This window comes from Euprymna scolopes, chromosome 2, assembly GCF_053919585.1.
Source record: "Euprymna scolopes isolate OS-2025 chromosome 2, ASM5391958v1, whole genome shotgun sequence".
NCBI lineage: Eukaryota > Metazoa > Mollusca > Cephalopoda > Sepiida > Sepiolidae > Euprymna > Euprymna scolopes.
Genome location: NC_136483.1, coordinates 166,674,217 through 166,696,009, shown reverse-complemented (window position 1 = coordinate 166,696,009; position 21,793 = coordinate 166,674,217). Strand labels below are relative to the sequence as shown.

The following is a 21,793-nucleotide window of genomic DNA, read 5'->3' as shown; positions in this document are numbered from 1 at the left end:
GGGATATTAATGCAGTCGTTCCTTTAGTAACTACGGCTGGAGTTTTCACCCTTTCATGTATTATGTTCTACATATTCCTTCAAGCGTAATGTGATTACTGTTAGTTTTTTTTTGGTTGGTCCCATACAAATCACTGTAATATTTTTTAAATGGTTATGTGGAACGTTTCTTCTTCGTTGTGTGTTCAGACGTCATTATCTTTGATCAGTATTGGGCTTACATGGAACTAAAAAGTCTCAGATTTCCTTGCGCTTACAAATCTTATTACAAATAAAGACGTGAAATACAAAAGATTTTAAGTTACTTTTATTGTTGATTTATGCAAACATTATCTTACTCTCACATAATCTTTTTTTTTAATATAAACAATGGGTTCTCTATCGGAGGTCGATTGGGAAACAAAATACAGTATCCCCTCGCTACTTGGTGACAATGTTTACTCTTCCTCGTCTTTTTTAGATCGTTGATAGTATTTATTAGTAGTGGGACGATTCCAATATTCTTTCCAATTCCGATACAATTACCGTCTCCGTATAAATTCCCGATTCTGATACAATCATCGATTCCGATTCTGATTCTTTATAAATCTCTAAATATTTAATTATAAAGTTGTTATTTTTTTCTGATTACCGTAAAAACACATGATCAATATTTTCTCAATCGTAAAAATACACATGTAATGTTTGATCTATTTTAAATTTACTAGTTGTTTAACATTAATCTATATATTAATACGATAGCGTGTGTGTTATTTATTTTGTGTGTCACGCTTACATTCGAATCATTTAATTGTTATGGACTTCCATTTCTTGTAATAAATAATTTTACCAAGAATTCTTCGTAAGTTTTGGTTTCGGTTTCGATTAGAGCTGATACCACTCCAGTAATCTATTTTCTTAATAATTAATTTTACCTAGAATAATACTTCATAAGTTTGGGTTTCGGTTTCGATTATAGCTGATGGCACTCCAGTAATCTAATTTTTTTACAAATAATTTTATCAAAGATTCTTCATAAGTTTTGGTTTCGATTTGGGTTATAGCCAAAAGAACTCAAGTTATACATACATACATACATACATACATACATACATACATACATATATACATTCATATACATATATATATATATATATATATATATATATATATATATATATATATACACATACAAATATTTTTTTCATAAGTTTTGGTTTCGGTTCAAGCTGATGCACCCAAGTCATATTTTTTAAATCGTAATTTTATAATATATAAAAATCGATAGAACATAAACACTATAATAATATATACGAAATCTTCAACAATTAAAATATCATATTTAAGCGTACTTTACGACTGGACTACGGGGGCATCTCTGCTAGCTTAGATAAATACCTTTTCAATTTTAGCAAAAGAGGTACAATAATATCAGCGGGTCTCCATATACGCTGAACATCTACTGAATGCCAACATCAATATATTACATATGAATGAGTCTCCTGTGGAATTTCCACAGGTCCCGCTAGTAAATATTTATTATTTCATTATTACTACAAGCAGTGGGACATTTTACTTGAAGATGACTGCAGTAATTTTTCCCCTCTGTTTTTGTTTTCATATCACTGATAAGAGTGCTGGCAGTAAATGGTTTATCTAGGCTGACCTTATGCACCTAATAGGCTAAGGAGCTGTCCTCTCAGATGGTGCAAAAGATGCTGTATTCCCAATTGGTGCATTAAATCTGGACCAGTAGTTTCCGGTGGGGCATCTCGCCACTACATTGCTGGAAACTGCTATGGATTTTCTTTCTTATCAGCTAACAAGGATAGTCTGAGCATTCATTTTTTCTATGTAATGTCTTTCGATCCATTTACTGGTCTCGTACACAAATATTTTCAATATAAGCTTAAATCTAGTTCTCCAACTTTTAACGTGGATACTTATTATCCAGTTTTCTTTTTCAACATCGGAGTTCTGCATTCCAATCTTCCAAATGTTGAAATCCACTAACAGCTTACCAATACGGATATACAGGGTGCCCCAATGAAATGTATACATCCTTTAAATTATCTCAACTTGCTACATAAATACGCTATGCCACGTTCCCAAGAGATGTTTAGGAATACAGATTAGCACTTCCAGCAGGATGGAACACTTCCCCACTACCATCATGGCGTAAGAGCATATCTTGATAGTCATCTGCGAAACTGATAGGTAGGACGAAGAGAATGTATCACACTCACAAGATTTGACCCCCTCCACATGGATTTTTCTCTTTCTTTGGGGGGGGTGAGGGGATGAAGGGGCATGTTAAACACAGCGTTTACACCACAAAACGAGCTACAATGAATGAGCTGAAAGCAACCATTAAAAAAAGATGAGTCAACATACCAATTGGACTTATTAGGAACGTTTTCGATTCAATCAATGAGCGTTGTTAGCTGTTCATGGACAACAATGGCCAACAATTTGAACACTTTCGATAATTAGTTGGTTTCTATATTTGTTCACAGTATTTTGATATATGGATTTTCCGTTTTTATAATAAATGTTGGTTTTATAGTCATTTAAAGAGTGCATACGTTTTATTTGGACGCTCTGTATTCCTTTCTGCGTGAAACTGTCCGTCAGCTCCAACTGATGATTTTTGGATTACATGTTACTCAAACATAACATCAAAATCCGACCTTCAAAATTGCATTGGACATGGAATTTAGCTCAATTAGAGACGAATTTCCATGTGGTTGGGACATCTTCTAAGTACATGTTTTGTCTGGGTTATCTGTTCGAGTGTGTAAGGACCCAAACTTTAGATGGTTGACGTAACAGTTGGTTTAAAATATTGTGGGTGCTGTATTGTCATTTGTTGAATGAAGTCTAGACCATGCAGTACTTTCCTGTGGGTTCCCTCGATACCATATTGATAGGAAATGCTACTGCTTTCTTTAATTTTTACAAAAAATAACCTGCTTACCCATTCTCTCTGCGTTTCGTCTTGCAATATATGTACTCGTCTCTTAAAAAAAAAATTTATAAATCCAAACATGAAAAGTTCTAAAACAAAACCCCAATACATCAAACACGGATTCTTACTATCTATTTTTTCTTACATCTATGCGTTCAAATATTCGAGAGATGGAAATCCCATTGCAATAAACCAATCTGGATCTATTTTTTATATGTGAAACTGGCATTAGCCCATCAGGTTCTACCAATTATTCCATAATCAAAGGATACCACAGCATGGCATCAAAACCCGACAATCATGATCACCATGGATATGGTATTTAGTCGTACATTGAGTTTACTATAAATTTCGTTATGTGTTTCAATGTAGCACTTAACCACAACTAACCTTTGACCTCTATCGTCCATACAATAATGGAGTTACTATTTTTGATAGATTATATGTTGTGTATTTATCCTTCTTCCAGCATACATGTTTATAATGACTTTAATGTTCAAAATAGGAAAAGGGGTGGGTGGTGGGGTCTTGTCACGAATTCTCGGTTGCTTATGATCTAAAACAAATTTCCAGTTGTCCTGGACTTTTTCTTGCCACTGGACTCAAACAGTGCCGATTCAGGGGAGGTGTGGTTGACGATTGCGCAACCCTTGCCTCACAATTACACGCGCAACGGTCCCTACAGGGGGTATCCTTTGTCTTTCAAGACTGAACGGAGGCATCGCAAACACAAATTATTGACAAACTTATTCGCGTACCTGATGCTGATTGACATTTTGCAAGTCTTCTGTTTCTGTCTCTTCCTACCTGGGGCACTTAGCGAAATGGAGGAAACGTAGCTGGTCATATCTAAAACCAAGCTTCTCCTTTTAGAAACAAAGCTCGAGCCCTTACTTTGCACCAACTGAAATGAATGGCTTTCTACTTAATGCAGCTTTTAGGACTGATCTTCAACCTAGACCTAAAGTGGAGATTTACGCCAAACCTGTTACTAAAATTGCTGCAAAAATCATCGGATCTTTCTAGCACATATGAGAGTATCTCACTTTTGATGCAGTATCTTTACCTCTATAAGTGTCAAACACGTACTAAAATGGAGTACTGTTGCCACATCTACATCAGTAATTTGACTTTTTCCTCTGTCATATTCCTGCATATATATATATATATATATATATATATATATATATATATATATATATATATATATATATATATATATAAAAGTCATTTTGTGTGTGAGTTCTTTCCTCATAGGTTCCGAAACGACTGGGTCTTTCTTTTGCAAATTTCACACAAAGCTAATTTATATGTCTGGTAGTGTTCTTAGATATGTTTTGTACAGAAATTCATCCGATAAGTATCGAAAATCGAAGCATCCGTTCCTAAAAATCGTCTTTGTTTATTAAAGATAAAAAAAACATTTTTACAGGGTAATATTTTACATTACACCGGCAAAGAGATAATGAAATCTTATTATTTCTTCTTAAAAAAAAACAACAGAACTATTGACATCTTGAAATATAGCCCAGTAGTAGAGCATTCAACTCCAGATGAGATGTTCCCCTGTTCAAGCTCGGTTGTACCACCTCATTTTATTTTAACTTTTTTTTTTTTTAATTAATGAGTTCAATTTACGATAAAAGAAGTACCATTTAAAATCGCCGCAAATCATTTCTTCGTTTGCATATTTTAAAATCAAATATCAATCAGAAGTGACTTTTCCAGGGCATTCATCCTCAAGCCCAAATACCAGCTGATGTGATATTGTAAACAAACATAGGCAGAATTTGATGAACGACATTATCATTATTATTTTTTTTTGTTTTATTTTTTATTTTTATTTTTATTTTTTTGCGAATTAGTCCACCGGGCAAATTATTTCTAATGATTTAATCTCTATTGAATATATAATAATCAATAGAGGATTCATTCTGTAATAATACATACGCAAGCTGCATAAATTGAAATATCATGTTTTAGCGTATTGTACGACCGGGCAAACTACGAGTATATATATATATATATATATATATATATATATATATATATATATAAGCAGTGTTACCCGGCGTTGTCCGGCGTCGTTAACAAAATAGATAATAAATGGTGTGTGTTTAGAAGAAAATTTTCATTTATATGCAATCTCTTTTAGGTTACTACTTGCTCTATGCAGAATATTGAGCACTATAGATTATGGCTGCCAAGCAACACCAGCGAAAGGACATAGAAGTTCTTTTTCCCTGTCGATACTGTATTCAAACACATATGGAATTAAGGAGGTCTTTAGATTACTACTGAAACCAAGTTCCTCGTAGAAGAAAAACCTAATGAATGAATCTTATTGAGTTTATCGTTACTAATAGACTAGCAGGAAAACCCAACGTTGTCCAGAATTGAATGAGAATCAACAAATGTTCATTTCAACTTGCCGACATATTTTTAGTTCTTTCTGTGCATGGCCAAATTCAATTGATGACAGACACATCAAATAAATGACAAATTTGGCATCGTTAGAAAGTCAAACTCTCGGATAAGAAATATGTAACAATTGGCCAGACAAATTAATTCTGCGTGGATCAACTGATTAGTTTTTTGCAAGGAGGGGTACCTTTTTTCCGAGTAGTCTAATGTACTTATTAGGTAATTTAAACAGAAATCATATTTTTTTTACTTCTTAAATCACTGCTATATATTAGGTACAATATAATAATTAATAGAGAATTGGCTCTGTAATAATAAATACGAAATCTGCATGAATTAAACATATATTTAAGCGCATTTTACGACCCAGCATGGTCGGGTTCCCTCCGCTAGTATGGGAATAAATTTTGAATATTATTTCAACAATATAGTTGGAATTGTATGCATGCAGCGACCCTGCTGTTTTAAACATCTTCGGCGACCACGGCTCTCTAAATTGTAGAGCCATGGTAATCTCGGGAAGAAAAGTAAAGACGTTGCTTTCCGTCCTGATTCGGGGGTGTATCTCCCCCTCCCCCTACCTTCTGGCCTCCTGGGACCTTTGTGTCAAAATCAAAGTGTAGTACGCTTTTCCGGCAGATGTTGCAATCAAAGACCATTGTCATTGTGTCAATTTTTTGGTCCATGTAAGGGCAACCCTATATACCAAATGGCTCTCACTATCCAGCTCCTATTTCCCACCTATCGGGAGCTGGTCCCGTTTTCCTTTCCTCCTCCCTCTCTCTCTCCACATTAAAAAACGACCTTGTGCCTAATTAGCTCAATGGGGAAGCAAACAAATACACCCCCCCACCTCCGTGAATTAAACGCACACCCAGATACCTACCTGGGAATTTCTACGACTCGTCGCGATACATACAACTTTTAGTCTTCCCAAATGGTCACCCATCTGCTACTGGCCAGGCTCATCGTTGCTTAACTTCCTTGATATGGCGAGAACCGGTGTGTCAACGTGTATAGAATTAATGAAAATAAATAAATAAACAATGCCAAATATGCTGATTTAGTACACTTTAATAATTAAATATTTTTACATCACGTAACGTTTGATGTGTTGCTGCTTATGCATGTGTGTCTTTGTGCTTTGTTGCTTTTGTTTATTTATTTGCTGTCTTTTTGTGTATATATATATTTTTTTTTTGCTTTTTCTTTTGTCTATCCAGGTCTGCCTTGGGAAATAGGACCTTCGAGTCCTTCCGAAGTCAAAAGTTCTTTGCGTTTGTTTTACCAACAGACTTCCGGAAGTGAAAAGGCTACACGTTCTTCTGGCTCTTGGCGCTCAGTTGTTAAAACTTGAAGGATCGGTGACGCATTTAAGGCCGCACAAGCGCAGTTCCAGTTGGCAGTCGTCGTAGCCTCGTCCTGACATACCAGACTCACGAGCGCACGTCGCTAGTTTGTCAACGCAACCATACATATAACACTCTGAAAAAGATAGAGATTTTAAGAAGTTAAAACGATAGATTTGAATCCGAGGATGCCGATATGCTTCTAGTCTATAAAGAATAAGAAAATACAATTGTATATAATAAACTACTACACAGGCGACAAAAAGAAAGTTCGCACTTGTAATTTTAAAAACAACCCTGCAAATTTAAGCTAAATCAAATGTAGCTGTTTAAACAACCTATACCGCATTTGATTCGCCTTTTATTCTTCTATAGTTTTGATTTTTCATATTTGACTTTTTAGTGTTCACGGCAATTTAAAAATAACTTCAAATTGTGGAGGCAAAAAGAAAGTCTTCACAATGGAAAATTGTTACTTAAATGTAACTTTAAGACATTAATACAACACAAATACAACAGGAACACAATGCACTAGTTAATATTTAGTAGCATAGCCCTTCTGTAATTTGACAGGCTGCAATCTTTTCAGAATTCCTTGAAGTAGACTGCAGCAATACTCCGGGAAGAGGGCATCCCACTTTTCTTTAATTTTTGTCCAAAGCTCTTCCAAATTTGAAATTTTATCACTGCATAGCTGTTGCTTGATGTAATGTCATACTTTTTCGATAGGATTGAGGTCTGGTGATTGTGCAGGCCAATCCAAACACGGAATATCATGTTATTCCAGGAACCCCTTGACATTGCCAGTTGTGTGAATGGGAGCATTATCCTGCATGAAGATGGGATTATCATCGAAATTCCGAATCTTTGTTCATGGAATCTACGTTTTTATTTAGGCACAGATAAAGAGTGGCGAAAATTACTGACAGTGGTTTCAGCTAGACGGGTGTTTTTCGTAAAAGATTGGCGAGGGGGAACCAGAGATTCCCCACTCTTTATCTGTGCCTAAATCAAAACGTAGATTCCATGAGCAAAGCTTCTTTCTTAGAAGTGCACGCCTGTGGAATTCTCTGCCGTTTGTCTTTTTCCCACCTGACTACAACTTGCATGTCTTCAAGTCAAACATAAAAAAATTCCTGATGAACCGCCCCCTTAAGTAAGACACTTTATCAAATCTCCAATACTAACGATTACTACGATACTATCCCATTGATTACTGTACACGCACTAACCCTTATCCTCGAGTGGCTTCCGGGCCTTGATAAGTGGTGACCTCCATGTAAAAAAAAGAATCCATCCATAGATATATTACTTTTTTTTGGCAATTTTATCAGTTCCAAATGTCAGCAACTATTGGTCAGAACTTAAGGTTCGTTTGAAAGGTAATGACCTGAATTGCGTACTGCGCTATGTGACATTTGTCCTTTAGGTCGCACATCATCTAGAGCTTATTTTGGCCACTTTTTTTCGTTAGCAAAAAAAAAAGGAACCGTTAATGGCGGTAGTACAGACGAATTAAAACAAAGAGAGACCTGTGGTGGACTAGAGAGAACTTAATGATTTCGATTAATGATTTCGCCGATGCATTTACGGCAAATGCAGATGCGTGTGCACAGAAGTGCAGGAATGTCGACGTGAAGTCTCTGATGTTGCCATATTGCATTCTATAGCTTGCCTATGAATATCAGTTTCCTAAGTAATTTCCTCTGAAGATAAGATCTATTCTTGGAAATTTCATGAAATAAGGAACATTTTTTAATTGTTGTATTCCTTGTATGTTGTAATTTCTAATTTACAGAGTTTATACTGAACTCCTCATATTAATGCTATATCTCGAATATTGAGCTCTTTTTATCTGGTTAGAATTGTCATATAAATATAAATATTAATATTTATATTTGCTTTAAGTTTATTATTCGATTTGTAAACTTGAAGTTTTAAAAATTATATATATATATATATATATATATATATATATATAAATGAATATACACTTATATATATATGTATATATATATAAATGAATATACATTTATATATATATATATATATATAAATATATATATATATATATATATATAAATGGATATACATTTATGCACACGCATATGTACATCCTAAATACACATTTCTCTTTATTATGGAAGTCGGTGAGTCTTCGTTTAACTTCCTTTTATCAAGTACCAATTTATTTCTATTCAATTTATTTGAATAAAATAAATAGTTTCCATTTCTTATGTTTTAAATTTTTATTTGCATTCTCATTAAGAACGACGTTTGTTTAACTTTTAAATAAAAATAAAAAAATAAAAATTTCCCTCAATTGTATAAATTTTCTAAACTGTTTCCTGTCCTTCCTTTTTTTCATATTTATTTACTTTTTACTTCCATTTATTTATTTTTTCTTACTTTACTCTGTTGCGCGATTGTCGTTGCTTTCTGTGTTTTCTCTCGCCTTTCTATTTAGTTTTCTCTTTCCAAATTAGAGCCGCAAATTCTTTTTATAGAAGTTCAAAGAATTCGGAGAGAAAACGTAGAAATCTCACAAGCAGAAACGATGCGACCAACAGAAAGTTTCCCAATAAAACAAGTGCGAGTAGACAGCATCGTTACAATAAAACTCATGTACAAGCTGACGCTGTGCTGTAAAGTGCGTAATATTCGCATTGAAATGAGCGCGAATATTAATGTCAAGTTTTTGTTGGACAACATTTTTAAATTGCTTTTATATGTGAAAACATCATAGCAGTTAAACAGTCTTCTGCGCAAAAAAATGTCTGCCTCTTATCTCTTTTATTTACCATATCTGAAAGATACTTACTACTGTGCCTAAACCTAAACGTAGATTCCATGAACAAAGATTCTTTCTTAGAACTGCACGCCTGTGGAATTGTCTTCTGTTTTCCTGCTTTCTGGCTGGCTACAATATGGTTGTGTTCAAGTTTAACGTAAATAAGTTCTTGATGAGCCGTTCCATATAAGTTATCAAATTTACCGAATTTTCATTACTAATGATTACTATATTGTCCAATTTCTACTGTACACTCTTTAACCCTCATCCTTGAGTGGCCTCTTGGCCTTGATAATGATGTGATGCCGGTGTAAAAAAAAAATGCCGCAACGGCATATATATATATATATATATATATATATATATATATATATATATATATATATATATATTCAAGCAAATATTAAACGCAACGGAGACACTTTGCTTTATGATTCTTTTTTTTTAATTTTTCCATTTTCCGTATAATCTTTCTTTTTATATCAAAATCAAAAATATTACTAAAAGTTCTATAATTGTTGCTGACACGAGAGCTTTCGATTCGTCCACGAAAAGAACATAACTGTCCGCCTCCAATCTTAAAAAGGTCCTCGTTGACAACATTAAAATTATACAACATGAAAATAATATTAAAAAATAAAAAATTCTTGAAGCGTCATATATTAGAACTCTTCAACCCACTATAAATGACATACATACATATAAATATATATGAAGAGTAAAACATGTATAAATACATTTGAAGCCAAAACTGCAACGCGAATTTTTTTTTTATAAATAAACGGGTGTTTATTTTTAAAGAAATATATTTCGGAGTAAGACTCCTTTGTCGATCCTTTTTTTTTCCTCTTCTTCCTCGACATAATGTAGTGGAAGGTAGTTCGATGAAGAGTCCACGTGATGTTGTTAACTGCGGGGTTTTTATGAAGCCGGATAGGTGACGCGTGGTCGCGTACTTTGAAAATCTTGGTAGTTATTTTTGTGTATATCCGTTAGAAGCCTTGAGGGAAATTTGAAGAATAAAACATATATAAATACATTTGAAGCCAAAACTACAACGCGAATTTTTTTTTTATAAATAAACGGGTGTTTATTTTTAAAGAAATATATTTCGGAGTAAGACTCCTTTATCAATCTTTTTTTTCCTCTTCTTCCTCGACATAATGTAGTGGAAGGTAGTTCGAAATACCTGTGGAACCCTCTGCCGTTTGTCTGTTTCCCACCTGACTACAACTTGGATGTCACCAAGTCCAACATGAACAAGTTCCTGATAAACCACCCCCTTAAGTAAGCCACTTTATCAGACCTCCAATACTAACTATTCCTACGATACTATCCCATTGATTACTGTACACGCAATAACCCTTATCCTCGAGTGGCACCCGAGCCTTGATAAGTGGTGGATTCTGTGTAAAAATAAAAGTTTAAATAGTTGAATAGAATAACATCTCTGGTAAGAACAGTATGGATTATTGCATCTGGACAACCGTTCCCATTTTATCTTTTTTTATTATATAACATAACCATCGTCGTCGTTGTCGTTGGCAGAACTCGGATGCGAGAATAAATTTTACTCATTGAACTAGCCCCAGCTACGAAATGTTTTAGGTGATCCACGAGACGAAACTCCGTGTCGTGCACACTTCATATGTCACTATTATCTGCGGCAAACATGTGCTTGACATGCAGCTTCAAGAAGACATCTTGCAGGTACACCATTACGTGGAGTATCGCCTTGTCGCCTCACCGCGAGGCGACTTTATTCGGGGGTACATTTCCTCCACTGAATTAAACGCGTCTCCTGTGAAATATTTACGATTTAATCAAATCATTTCCCAAATGGTCATCCATCTGGTACTTTCCTTCGGTAATCTGGCGAGAACCTGTGTGCCAACATGATAGTGCCTTATATATATTTTTCCCTAAATGCTAGTTGGGAATAATTTTCCCTTTGACACATTTAGTACCCACTAAATGGGGAGCGGCATATATATTATTTTTAAAATATAATTATCCATTGAAACGCGTTTCGTCGTCTACGACTCATCAGAGTGGCTGAATCTAGCTAGATGAGTCGTAGACGACGAAACACGTGTCAGTGGATAATTATGATAAAAATAATATATATATATATATAAATGATAAAATAATTTTAAAATTAACAATAAAAATAGAAAATAAATAGATTAAACATACATAAATTATCAGATATATATATATATATATATATATATATATATATAAACTAACATAAAAAACATTTAGCCTGGTTTAAATAGGTCAGAACGCTAGATACCTACGCTCCCTGTTAAAATAGCACGCACACACAAAGGAAGAGGTGAGCCGGATGTCAACTGGGCTTTTGTCCTGCAAGTGCATGCTTATTGGTTGATTAGGAAGGGTGCAGTTGAAACTAGAAAGCTGATTGGCTAACTAAAAACTCAATAGAATGTACGTATATAAAAACGCGAAACTACCACAACTCATCGCATAAGCCTGATAAATCCTAGTGTGGATGAAACGCGGAATATTCTGTGTAGCTTAATTGCCATATATATTTTATAACTTACTATATATATATATATATATATATATATATATATATATATATATATATATAATTCATTGATTTCCTGTTTGAAAGCGTTGGTATATCAAAGAGATCGCGTATATAAAATACGTTTTGAAGCCATCCAACGCAAAAAATAATGAAAAATTAAAAAATATTTTTATAAATGAAATTTAAAAATGATGTTTTTTTTAAATTTTTAAATGATAAGTATATTATAATTACACAAACTTTACTGTAACCACTAAAACTCGCTCCGCCCGAATCTTCTAAAACAATACATGATTCATGGTGAGTTATGGAATATCTACATTAAAAACTATAGTGACATAAAGATATAGCTGTTTGTATTTTGCAAATGCAATCATTTACGAGGTGCATATTTTTACGTAGATTTTTTGTTGTTGTTGATTTTTTAAACGATAATATGGTTAGCGTCTCCACCTTGGAGATCGTTTTTTATTAAGAAAATCGTCCATTTTTTATTTGGACGTAAACAAATACTATTTTATTTTATTTATTTATTAATTTATTATTTTTTAAAACAGTAATCTACGGACATGCATGTTTTGGGGACATAGACCTCTTGACTGTTACTATGACTCGATCCTCGGACCTTATGTATTGTTACGACTTGGCTATATCCACTGGGGACTGTAGAGATAGAATCGCAACAATAATAATAATAAAAATTCCCGGGATTAAAAAAAATAAATACGGGAAGGGATTATTCAAATTCTTCAGAGACAACGGTAAAACACAATACAGAAAAACACAACCGAAATAACAAACAAAAGGCTAATGGGAATTATGAATAAAAGTTTATTTATAACAACACAAAAAAAAAATACGTAGAAAAAAATGCAATTGTTTTGATAGTTTAAACTGTACTGCGTGAAAGAAAATAAATTGTCTTTATCGAGAGAGAGAATGTTCAAGTTATGTATATGCCAGGCCCAAATACGACATTTTCGTACTGGTCATTGTCGTCTGCTCAGTTCAAAACAAAGAGAGAGAGAGAGAGAGAGAGAGAGAGAGAAAGAGAGAGAGGGAGGGAGAGAGAGAGATTTTGTTTCACTCACTGTCTTAGTGTCTTTACTTCTTTCTTCTTCTTATCAGATTTCCTTCCGAAAAACTGGCTCCAAAATATCTTAAGTAGACACCTTTTCAATATTAATCGAATTCTTTTCCGTCTCATCCGGCTTCCTTTTGCAAAAACTTATTCCAAATACATCAGGTGAACTCCTTTCCAATGTTTATTAAGCGCGCCATCCTCGGCTTTATCAACCACAGTACTATATTACTGGTAATATTACACCTGTTCGCAGTGTCGCCGTTGAAGACTGTTTCGCTCGGTAGCGAGAGGCAGACTCTCTTTTTTGTCTCTCGATTTCGAACGACATATCAAAAACTCCTATTCTCTCTTGATTTCGAACGACATATCAAAAAAATAATTAATTACATTGTTTTTTTACTAAAAATGTAACATGGCACCACCTATTTAAGAAAAATCTTTTCCGAAGATTTTTCTAATTTAATTCTTTTTATTCAATTTCATGAAGAGTAGCAAAATATCTTCAACCCGGCTAAATCTGTGAACCGTATTTCCTCAATTTGTTTTTATCTAAGATTTCCATTTTTTTTTAGTTTTTGTTTAACTATTAAATAAAAAAAAATGATAAAGAGTCTGGAAGACGTTTTTTTTCTTTTTTAAAGAAGGGTTCTAGTTTATACATATTATACACGCGACAATGCATCGGCACAAACGTTATTAACTCCCCGGATATGCTGGATTTCCAAGCTATATTCTTGTTGAATCAAGCTCCAGTTTAATAATCTGCGATTTTTATCTTTCATTTTATGCATGAGATGAGTGGGTTGTGATCAGTATAAACGAGTATTTGCATGCATGAGGAGGATACATACACGTCGAAATGCTTTAGGCTTAAGACGGGGGCCAACGTCTCCTTTTCAACAGTCGAATATTTTTTTTGATAAGCGTTAAACGTCCTGGAGAAATAGCTAACCGGGTGTTCAATACCGGCCGAGTCTGTTTGAAATAGTACAAGATGATGTCCAGAAGAATTTCAACTTCTTGGATAACAACTGGGTAAGTGGTGACGCTATGTCGGAGAAGTTGCGACAGAATTTCCTGTAGTATCCGGCCAGGTCGAGGAATCGCCTCAGACTCTTCAAGTTGGTAGGGGCAGGATAATCTACGATACCCTGAATTTTGGCCTCGACTGGGGATATCTTCTCAGAGCCGACTGTATGCCCCAGGTATATAACTTCAGCTTTACCAAAGTCACTTTTAGCTAAAGTGACAGTAAGATTTTCCTGTCGGAGTCTATCAAATACGGCTCTCAGGGACGTTATATGTTCAACCCAGCTATCATTGTATATGACGATGTCGTCAATATAGATTTCGACACCGGGTATCTCTCGCAAGCATGAATTCATCATTCTCTGAAAGGTGGCCTGGGAGTTTCTCATCCCGAAAGGCATAACTCTATATTGATATAAACCATAAGGGGTAACGAAAGCGGGTATTTCTTTAGCCCATTCAGTCAAGGGTACACACCAATATCCCTTGAGTAGGTCTAATTTCAAAATATATGTGGCTGTGCCAATCTTATTGATGCAATCATCCATCCTAGGTATGGGGTGAGAGTCAGCTTTTGTGACAGCATTAACTTTGAGATAATCCGTGCAGAAGCGAATGGATCCATCGGATTTTCCGACTAGCACACAAGGAGATGACCAGCTGTTTTGGCTAGGTGCAATGATGCCATGTTCGAGTATATATTTTACTTCATGACTGATTATTTCTGATTTATGTGGGTTGACACGATACGGGTGTTGTTTAATGGGGAGGGCATTTTAAATCCCTACATCATGTTGAACAAGGTTAGTTCGTTTAGGTACATCCGGAAAGAGATCGCTGTAGTCCCGAATAAGGAGGGTTATATCCTCTCTTTCGTTACTTGACAAATGAGATACGAGGGAGGTAAGGTTGGTTAATATTTCTGAATTTGATAATTTCAGGGGGTGTTGGTTTTTCTTTGAGATCTCTTCGTTGTCATCTATTGGTTTCCTCACGGAAGCGGGCGGAGTGGTGACCACGATAAGGTATAATTTATCCCTTTCGAAATATGGTTTGAGCATATTGATGTGACACTTCTGTGTTGACTTTCTACGATCAGGGGTATTAATTACATAGTTTAGTTCGCTGACCTTCCGAGCAATGGTATAAGGGCCGTAGAACCGAGCCTTAAGTGGATAAGGGTAACAAAACAAGCAGTTTGTCTCCAACTTCGAAGCTCCTGGGGACAGCATTTTGGTCATAATGCGTCTTCATTCTGGCTTGAGTTGTCCGCAGTTTTTCGCGTGCCAGTTGGCTGGTTTCATGTAGTCGATTTCGAAACTATGATACGTACTTCAGCATGGGTCCGTGGGCGGATCCTTCCTGAAGCCATTTTTCTTTCAACAATGCTAGGGGGCCACGCACCGAATGGCCAAACACTAACTCAAATGGACTGAATCCCAAAGATCCCTGTGTAGCACCTCGTGCTGCAAACATCAAGAAGAGAATACCCTCATCCAAATCCTTCTGGTGACCAAGGTAATAAGTTCGGATCAGGGTCTTCAGTGTAGAATGAAACCTTCCCAAGGCGCCCTGGGATTGAGGGTGATATGCGCTCGACTTGACTGTTTGTATACCCAGCATGTTCATGGACTGTTGAAACCTCCTGGACATAAAATTCGATCCTTGATCGGATTTTATTATTCTTGGTAGCCCAACAATGGAGAAGAAGTTGAGAAGGGCCTTTATGATTTTCTCAGCAGATATGTTTCTGAGTGGGATTGCTTTCGGGAATCTGGTGGATGCGCAGATTAGGGTGAATATATACTGATTTCCTCTTTTAGTTTTGGAAAGTGGACCCACGCAGTCGATCAAAATTCGGCAGAAGGGTTCTTCAAATGCGGGTATAGGATGTAATGGGGCGACTGGTATTTTCTGGTTCGGCTTGCCTACCATCTGGCAGATGTGACAAGTTCGGCAATAGTTAGATACGTCTTCGCATACCCCTGGCCAATAAAAATGTTTAGTGATTCTCTCGTAAGTCTTGTGAATGTCTAAGTGGCCTCCCAAAAGGGATTTCATGAGCCACTTCTAATACTTCAGCCCTGCGTGTCTTAGGTAATACTAGTTGGTATAATACTGACCAGTCTTCGTGCGCCGGGGATTGTGAGGGCCTCCACTTCCTCATCAGCACGCCGTTTTTTATGAAGTAACCAGAGGGTACTTTCTCCAGTTCTTTCTTGGGTAGCGCTTCTTCGAAGGGGGAAGAAATCTCGTCGTCTCTTCGCTGTTCCTCCATGATCAACTGTCGTGAGGTGGGAAACCTGGGAGAGGGTTTGTGGTTAGTAAGGAGATTATTTGTATTCACGGGTGTCGATTTAGTTTCTACCTCAGGATTCATGAATAACAGGGAGAGGTTAATTTCTTCGTCCTCATCGGACTGATCTTTCATCGCAGACTCTTCTTCTGCATTTCTTTTTGCGGTCTGCGCATATGATGGGAATATGTCGAGGTGTTGCTTTTCCATCAACTCGGTATTTTTCGAAATGTCTGGCTTAATTATCACTCTTGGGTGGGGGATGACTCTTTCTCCGACTAGATCATTCCCGAGTAACATCGAGATGCCCTTCATGGGAAGGCTACTGACTACGCCCACTTCTACCGGACCGCATACTATATCCGAATCAAGAGAGACTCGATGGATTGGGGCATCGATGTAATTTCCACCAATTCCGCGAATCACAACGGATTCTCCCGTGGCTGTTTGTTACCCGCATGGCATACTCTGCTCCAAAATCAAAGATTGGGTTGCCCCAGTGTCTCTCAGAATTTTTACAGGCTGTTTATCCGAGCAATTATATACTGGGGATATTAAACCGTTTGATATGAATGGTCTATATTCCTTTCTTTAAACGTAATGCGCTTATGTGAAGAGATGAAGCCTTGTGGTTTACTCGTAAATCTCTGTCCAAAATCGGTGCCTTTTCTGTCAGGGCAGTGTACGGCGATGTACCCTAACTTTTACACAGTAGGGCACGTTATGGTTCTCCACCCGTCTGTTTGACGATAGGTAGGAGGCGGTGGCTTTGTATGGGGGTACTGCTTCTTAATGCAGGAGGTCGGTACACATTGTTCTCGCCAACAGTTTTTGTGGTACGATCGATGTTAGTCATCATTCGGTAGTCCCTGGGATCTTTTTGCTCGAATAGGCAGTAGGTCTGCTTTTGCCTCGCTGTTTCATCAGCGAGAGTTGCCATCTGATAAGCCGTTGTAAGCTGCTTCTCATTCAGGAATGCTTTCAAATCATCGTGGATGCAACTCTTAAATTCTTCGATTAAAATTAGCTCTCGGAGCTTATCGTAGTCCGATTCTACGTCTTTGGAAGAACTCCATCGGTCGAAGTATACTTTCTTTTGTCGGAAGAATTCTACATAGGATTGATTTTCCAATTTTTTATACGACCTGAATCTCTGTCGGTTGCTTCAGGCACCATTTCATAAGTTTTAAGAATGGCTGACTTCACAATGTTGTAATCAGCGCAGACCTAGTGTGCCTTAACAGTAATGCAGTAATATTGGCCATGCTTCTATGGGCCATTTAAAATTTACAGCAATTTTTTTCAAAATGCTGAAAATATCGGTCAACATCTGTCTTGTTGAACGTAGGTACTAACCTAACCCGTCTTGTTATATTGAATTAATTTCTTCTTTCTTGATGTAAAGTTCTTCCCTCTAATTCCCTAATTCTAGTCTCTTGTTCTATCCGTGCTCTCTCTATATCTGCTTCCATTCTAGTCTTCTCTAAAACCAACACAAAGTCAAGTATCTGCAGAATGTCTTCTTGGTTCCTCCTCTTCTCTTTTCTCTCTCCCAACAATCGAGCACAGCATATAATAACAAAACTCTAAAGCACGTCTGACAGCACTGACTTCTGCCAACAGTCTCCCCTCCTCTTAACTCACGTGATCACTACTCTATAAATAAGAGTCTTGACCGTTTCTTTTCTTTCTTTTTATTTATTTTCGGTGACCGACCCGCACGTGGTCTATCCAGGTAAGTCACGCATTTCTCCACACTCCCCCCTGATCTCATGATCACAAACAGGACATGCGGGCAATCATCGTTGGCGGGTACTCCTTAGAAGAATCGGGGGCAGCACTTCCTCATTGCTGTTTTCTTCATTACCACCATCATTACTACCAGTCTGTTCCATTATCCCGTCTCGTGGTTCCATAGGCGGTGTCTCACAATCAGGGCAGGGGGGCAGTATCCGTCTTTGTCGGGTACTTCTCCGAAGAATCGGAGGCGTCATCTCCTCGGTGTGCTCCATCATCCCTTCTCACGGGGTTTCGCAATCACGGGGAGTGGGCAGTATTCGTCTCTGTCGAGTATTTCGATGAGGCATTACTTCCTTGTGTCCATCGCTCTCCTCACTATTGTCATCAGTATGTCCCATCATTCCCTCGTCTGGTTCTGTTGGTGGTGTTTCTATGCTCACCTGAAGGGGCAGTAAGTGATCAGGATCATCTCTGAACGGTGTGTGATCCTCCTCATCGTCCTCAGAATCAGAAGAGGTATAACAAGGGCGGATATCTTTTACGTGACGTGGTATGCCACCAATCAACATAGTCTGAGGACTTATGATTTCGTCTATTTTTCCCCGGAAAAATTTCGTAGTGCACCCAGCATTCGGGGGTTTTATCCAAACAAGGTCTCCCACCTGATATGGTGTATTGACAACACTCACCACTGATTGTATGGCATCAACTCCTTTCACACGCTGTTCATATTGGTAAATCCCATTGGCTGGTGCAGTTGCTGGTGTTGCATTGTTCTTGGGTGTTATATTATACCAGTACACAGCTTCTGGAATAGAGCATTGCGTCCTGGCTGCAATTCTTTTGATGGTGCGGTGACACCGTTCTGCTATACCATTACCCTCGGGATAATATGCACACCGATAATGCATTTTAATCCCCCATTCGTGCACGAATTTCTGAAATTCTTGACATCGAAATGTGGCGGCATTATCAGTCAGAATTTCAATCGGGGCACCACGTTCAAAAAAGACGGCTCTCAACTGTTGTATAATGCTGGTTGCATCCTGTCGTGTCAACAGGCGCCATATTGTGAAACGCGTCGGGCCACAATCCGTCATGGTCAAAAAATGTTTGTCCCCATAATGTGTTATGTCCATCCCTACTCGCTGCCAGTTGCCCTCCACCTCGAGCTTCCCTTTTTGCCATTGAGATGGTGCCGGATCAATTCTCTAGCACTCTTCACACGAACGTATGGCTGCTTTCACTGATGCTTTTGTAGTTGCAGGGCATACTCTTCGGACAAAATATGCAGTCCTCTGAATTCCAGGATGTCCAATCTGCTGGTGTATCATACGGATCTGGTTAGGTGTTAATTGATCCGTTACAGTCGCGCATGCTTGTTGTTGAAGATCGGATCCCTGCCTCATTGCATCGATCCACCTCTTTGGTACTCGAGTCAAGCTATCAGCCAAATTCTGCATCGACGAGACTAACGTAATGTCTACCTGCAAGCTGTATTCGTCAACTAGACGCTTAATTATTGCTAGTCTCCTTCGTACTAGCATTTCACTTGCAGCTCTAGTCTTAACTCGAGCCTTTCCAGTCAAGGTGTCGGTTAACCAATGGTAAACACACAATGAGTCAGTGTGGAGATGCACAACATTAGTCTGCCATTGCAATGCGAGATTAAGACCTTTTAACGTGGCATCAAGTTCTGCCAAATTTATATGTTGGGCATCATTTTTCGGACGAAGCCAGCATGCATCTTCCACAACAACACCTAGTTGCTCCAACACGACACCTGTAGCCAACGAACTTGCGTCAACCCATGCATTTAGTTCGTTTCCAGACACTTGCCACTCACCCCGGGCAGGGTCATTCCTATGCACTCTGGACAACATTTCAGCCATCATTTGTTGGAGAGAATCATCATCCGCAACATCGTCCCATCCTTTTGTTACTGTAGTCACTCGTCTTTTCACCACTCCTGTTGCCGATCGGAGCCATCCACAGACAGGTAGATGTCCTACCAATTTACCACAGATAGAAAACACAGTACGTCTTGTTAATACATTGGGTAACTTTGGAAGTGGGCTTCCTCGCTTCCATCGCAACGTATTGCCCTCCTCCCAGACCTCGAGGCCTAGCACGGGCACTCCATCCTTTAGGCGCTTAGGGTCTTTGCTTATTAACCCAAACGCTTTCAGTTTTATTCGAACTGCATCCGCAGACAGTATGTCCTCATTAACATAGATGTCATCTATGTAGGCTGAAGCAGCTTTTGCTGTGGTCTCATCGTGCATCAAAACAGTTTTAATAATGGTTGTCATAATCAAGGGTGCTACGTTTAGGCCAAAACCCAAACGTGTCAAACAATATAGTTTTCCCTTGAGTAGTACTGTCTGAAACGGCCATAATGACTCATGGACACGTATCTGCAGGTATGCCCTCTTTAGATCCAGAAGTGCTACATTGCTCCCTTTTTGACGCCACTCTCTCAGTTTAGCAGCGCACACATCTGCGTTTCCGGTAAACGCATCAACATGCCGATTCAACTCTCGGTAATCCATTACGGGACGAATTTTTTCTTTGGTAGGTTGTTCAACAGCCATGAGCGGAATTAATCCCTTGGGTGGTCCCAGACGTCTCTGTGGGTATGGTATTAACCAACCGTTGTCAATCCACATCTGAAGTTCTTCTTCATATGCGGCCCTATTCTTGGTAGAAACTGCATACTCTGGAATCGTGTTGCACAGCCGATCTGGTTCCTGGCCCATGGCCCATTTCCACTTTGCAGTCCACACCCTTTCGTTGTCATCAAATGTAGCACAGAAGTCCTTTTCTTCAATCGACATGGCTGCACAGACGTCTTTCCCTTCTCCAAGCCTGATACCTCTAGCTGATGTGATTGTAACGCCTCCTAGTGCTTGTATTGCATCAATTCCAAGCAACATGTCGTAGCCAAGGGGTTTCCCCTGCATCACCAGAACGTCAACTTTAGCTGTGTCACCCTTCTCAGTACAGATTGTGACTGTCCCTTCACCACAACATACCCGTGATAAGCCATTGATGGTCATAACGCCGACTGGGTTCCTCCGCCACACCGGACAGCAATGGGCACTAACTATAGACCGGGAACACCCCGTGTCTATAAGTGCTGAACACTGCACATCATCAAGTTTAACGCTAATTACAGGCAATCCTGTGTTTATTGGTTGGCAGGGGCAAGAGTAGCGATAGTACCTTGCCCCCAACTTCGTTTCCCTAACAGTTGCGAAATATGTGCCCAAACTTATTGCAGCGATAGCATTGCACTGGTCTCGTTGATTGTGGATATACACCTCTCCTATCACTCCGGCACTCTTTAGCAAAATGATTGGCCTCCCCACATTTATAGCATACTGGGGTGGCATGCTTATTACTATCTGGAAGAGAGTCCACATTGCCTCCATGTCGAAAACGAGCTGCTGCTGCAATTGGTTCCTGTTCCTTACAGATGTTTCGAGCTCGGGCCAATAACTCATCAGTTGACAATTCATCGATTCTTGATGATGCCCGCAACGGTTTACTGACCTCCTCGGGTAGGCCTACC

At 38.0% G+C, this 21,793-nt stretch overlaps 1 protein-coding gene across 1 annotated transcript in view; it reads right to left on the bottom strand.

The window, feature by feature from the left end:
• Nucleotides 1-6,426: 6,426 nt before the first annotated feature.
• The window catches only part of LOC145298654 (uncharacterized), a 200,726-nt gene continuing 185,359 nt past the window's right edge, over nt 6,427-21,793 (bottom strand). Inside the window, exon 6 of the mRNA XM_080144334.1 lies at nt 6,427-6,855. Coding sequence (XP_080000460.1) covers nt 6,710-6,855 — 146 coding nt within the window. The 3' untranslated portion in view covers nt 6,427-6,709. The remainder of the gene's footprint in view (nt 6,856-21,793) is intronic.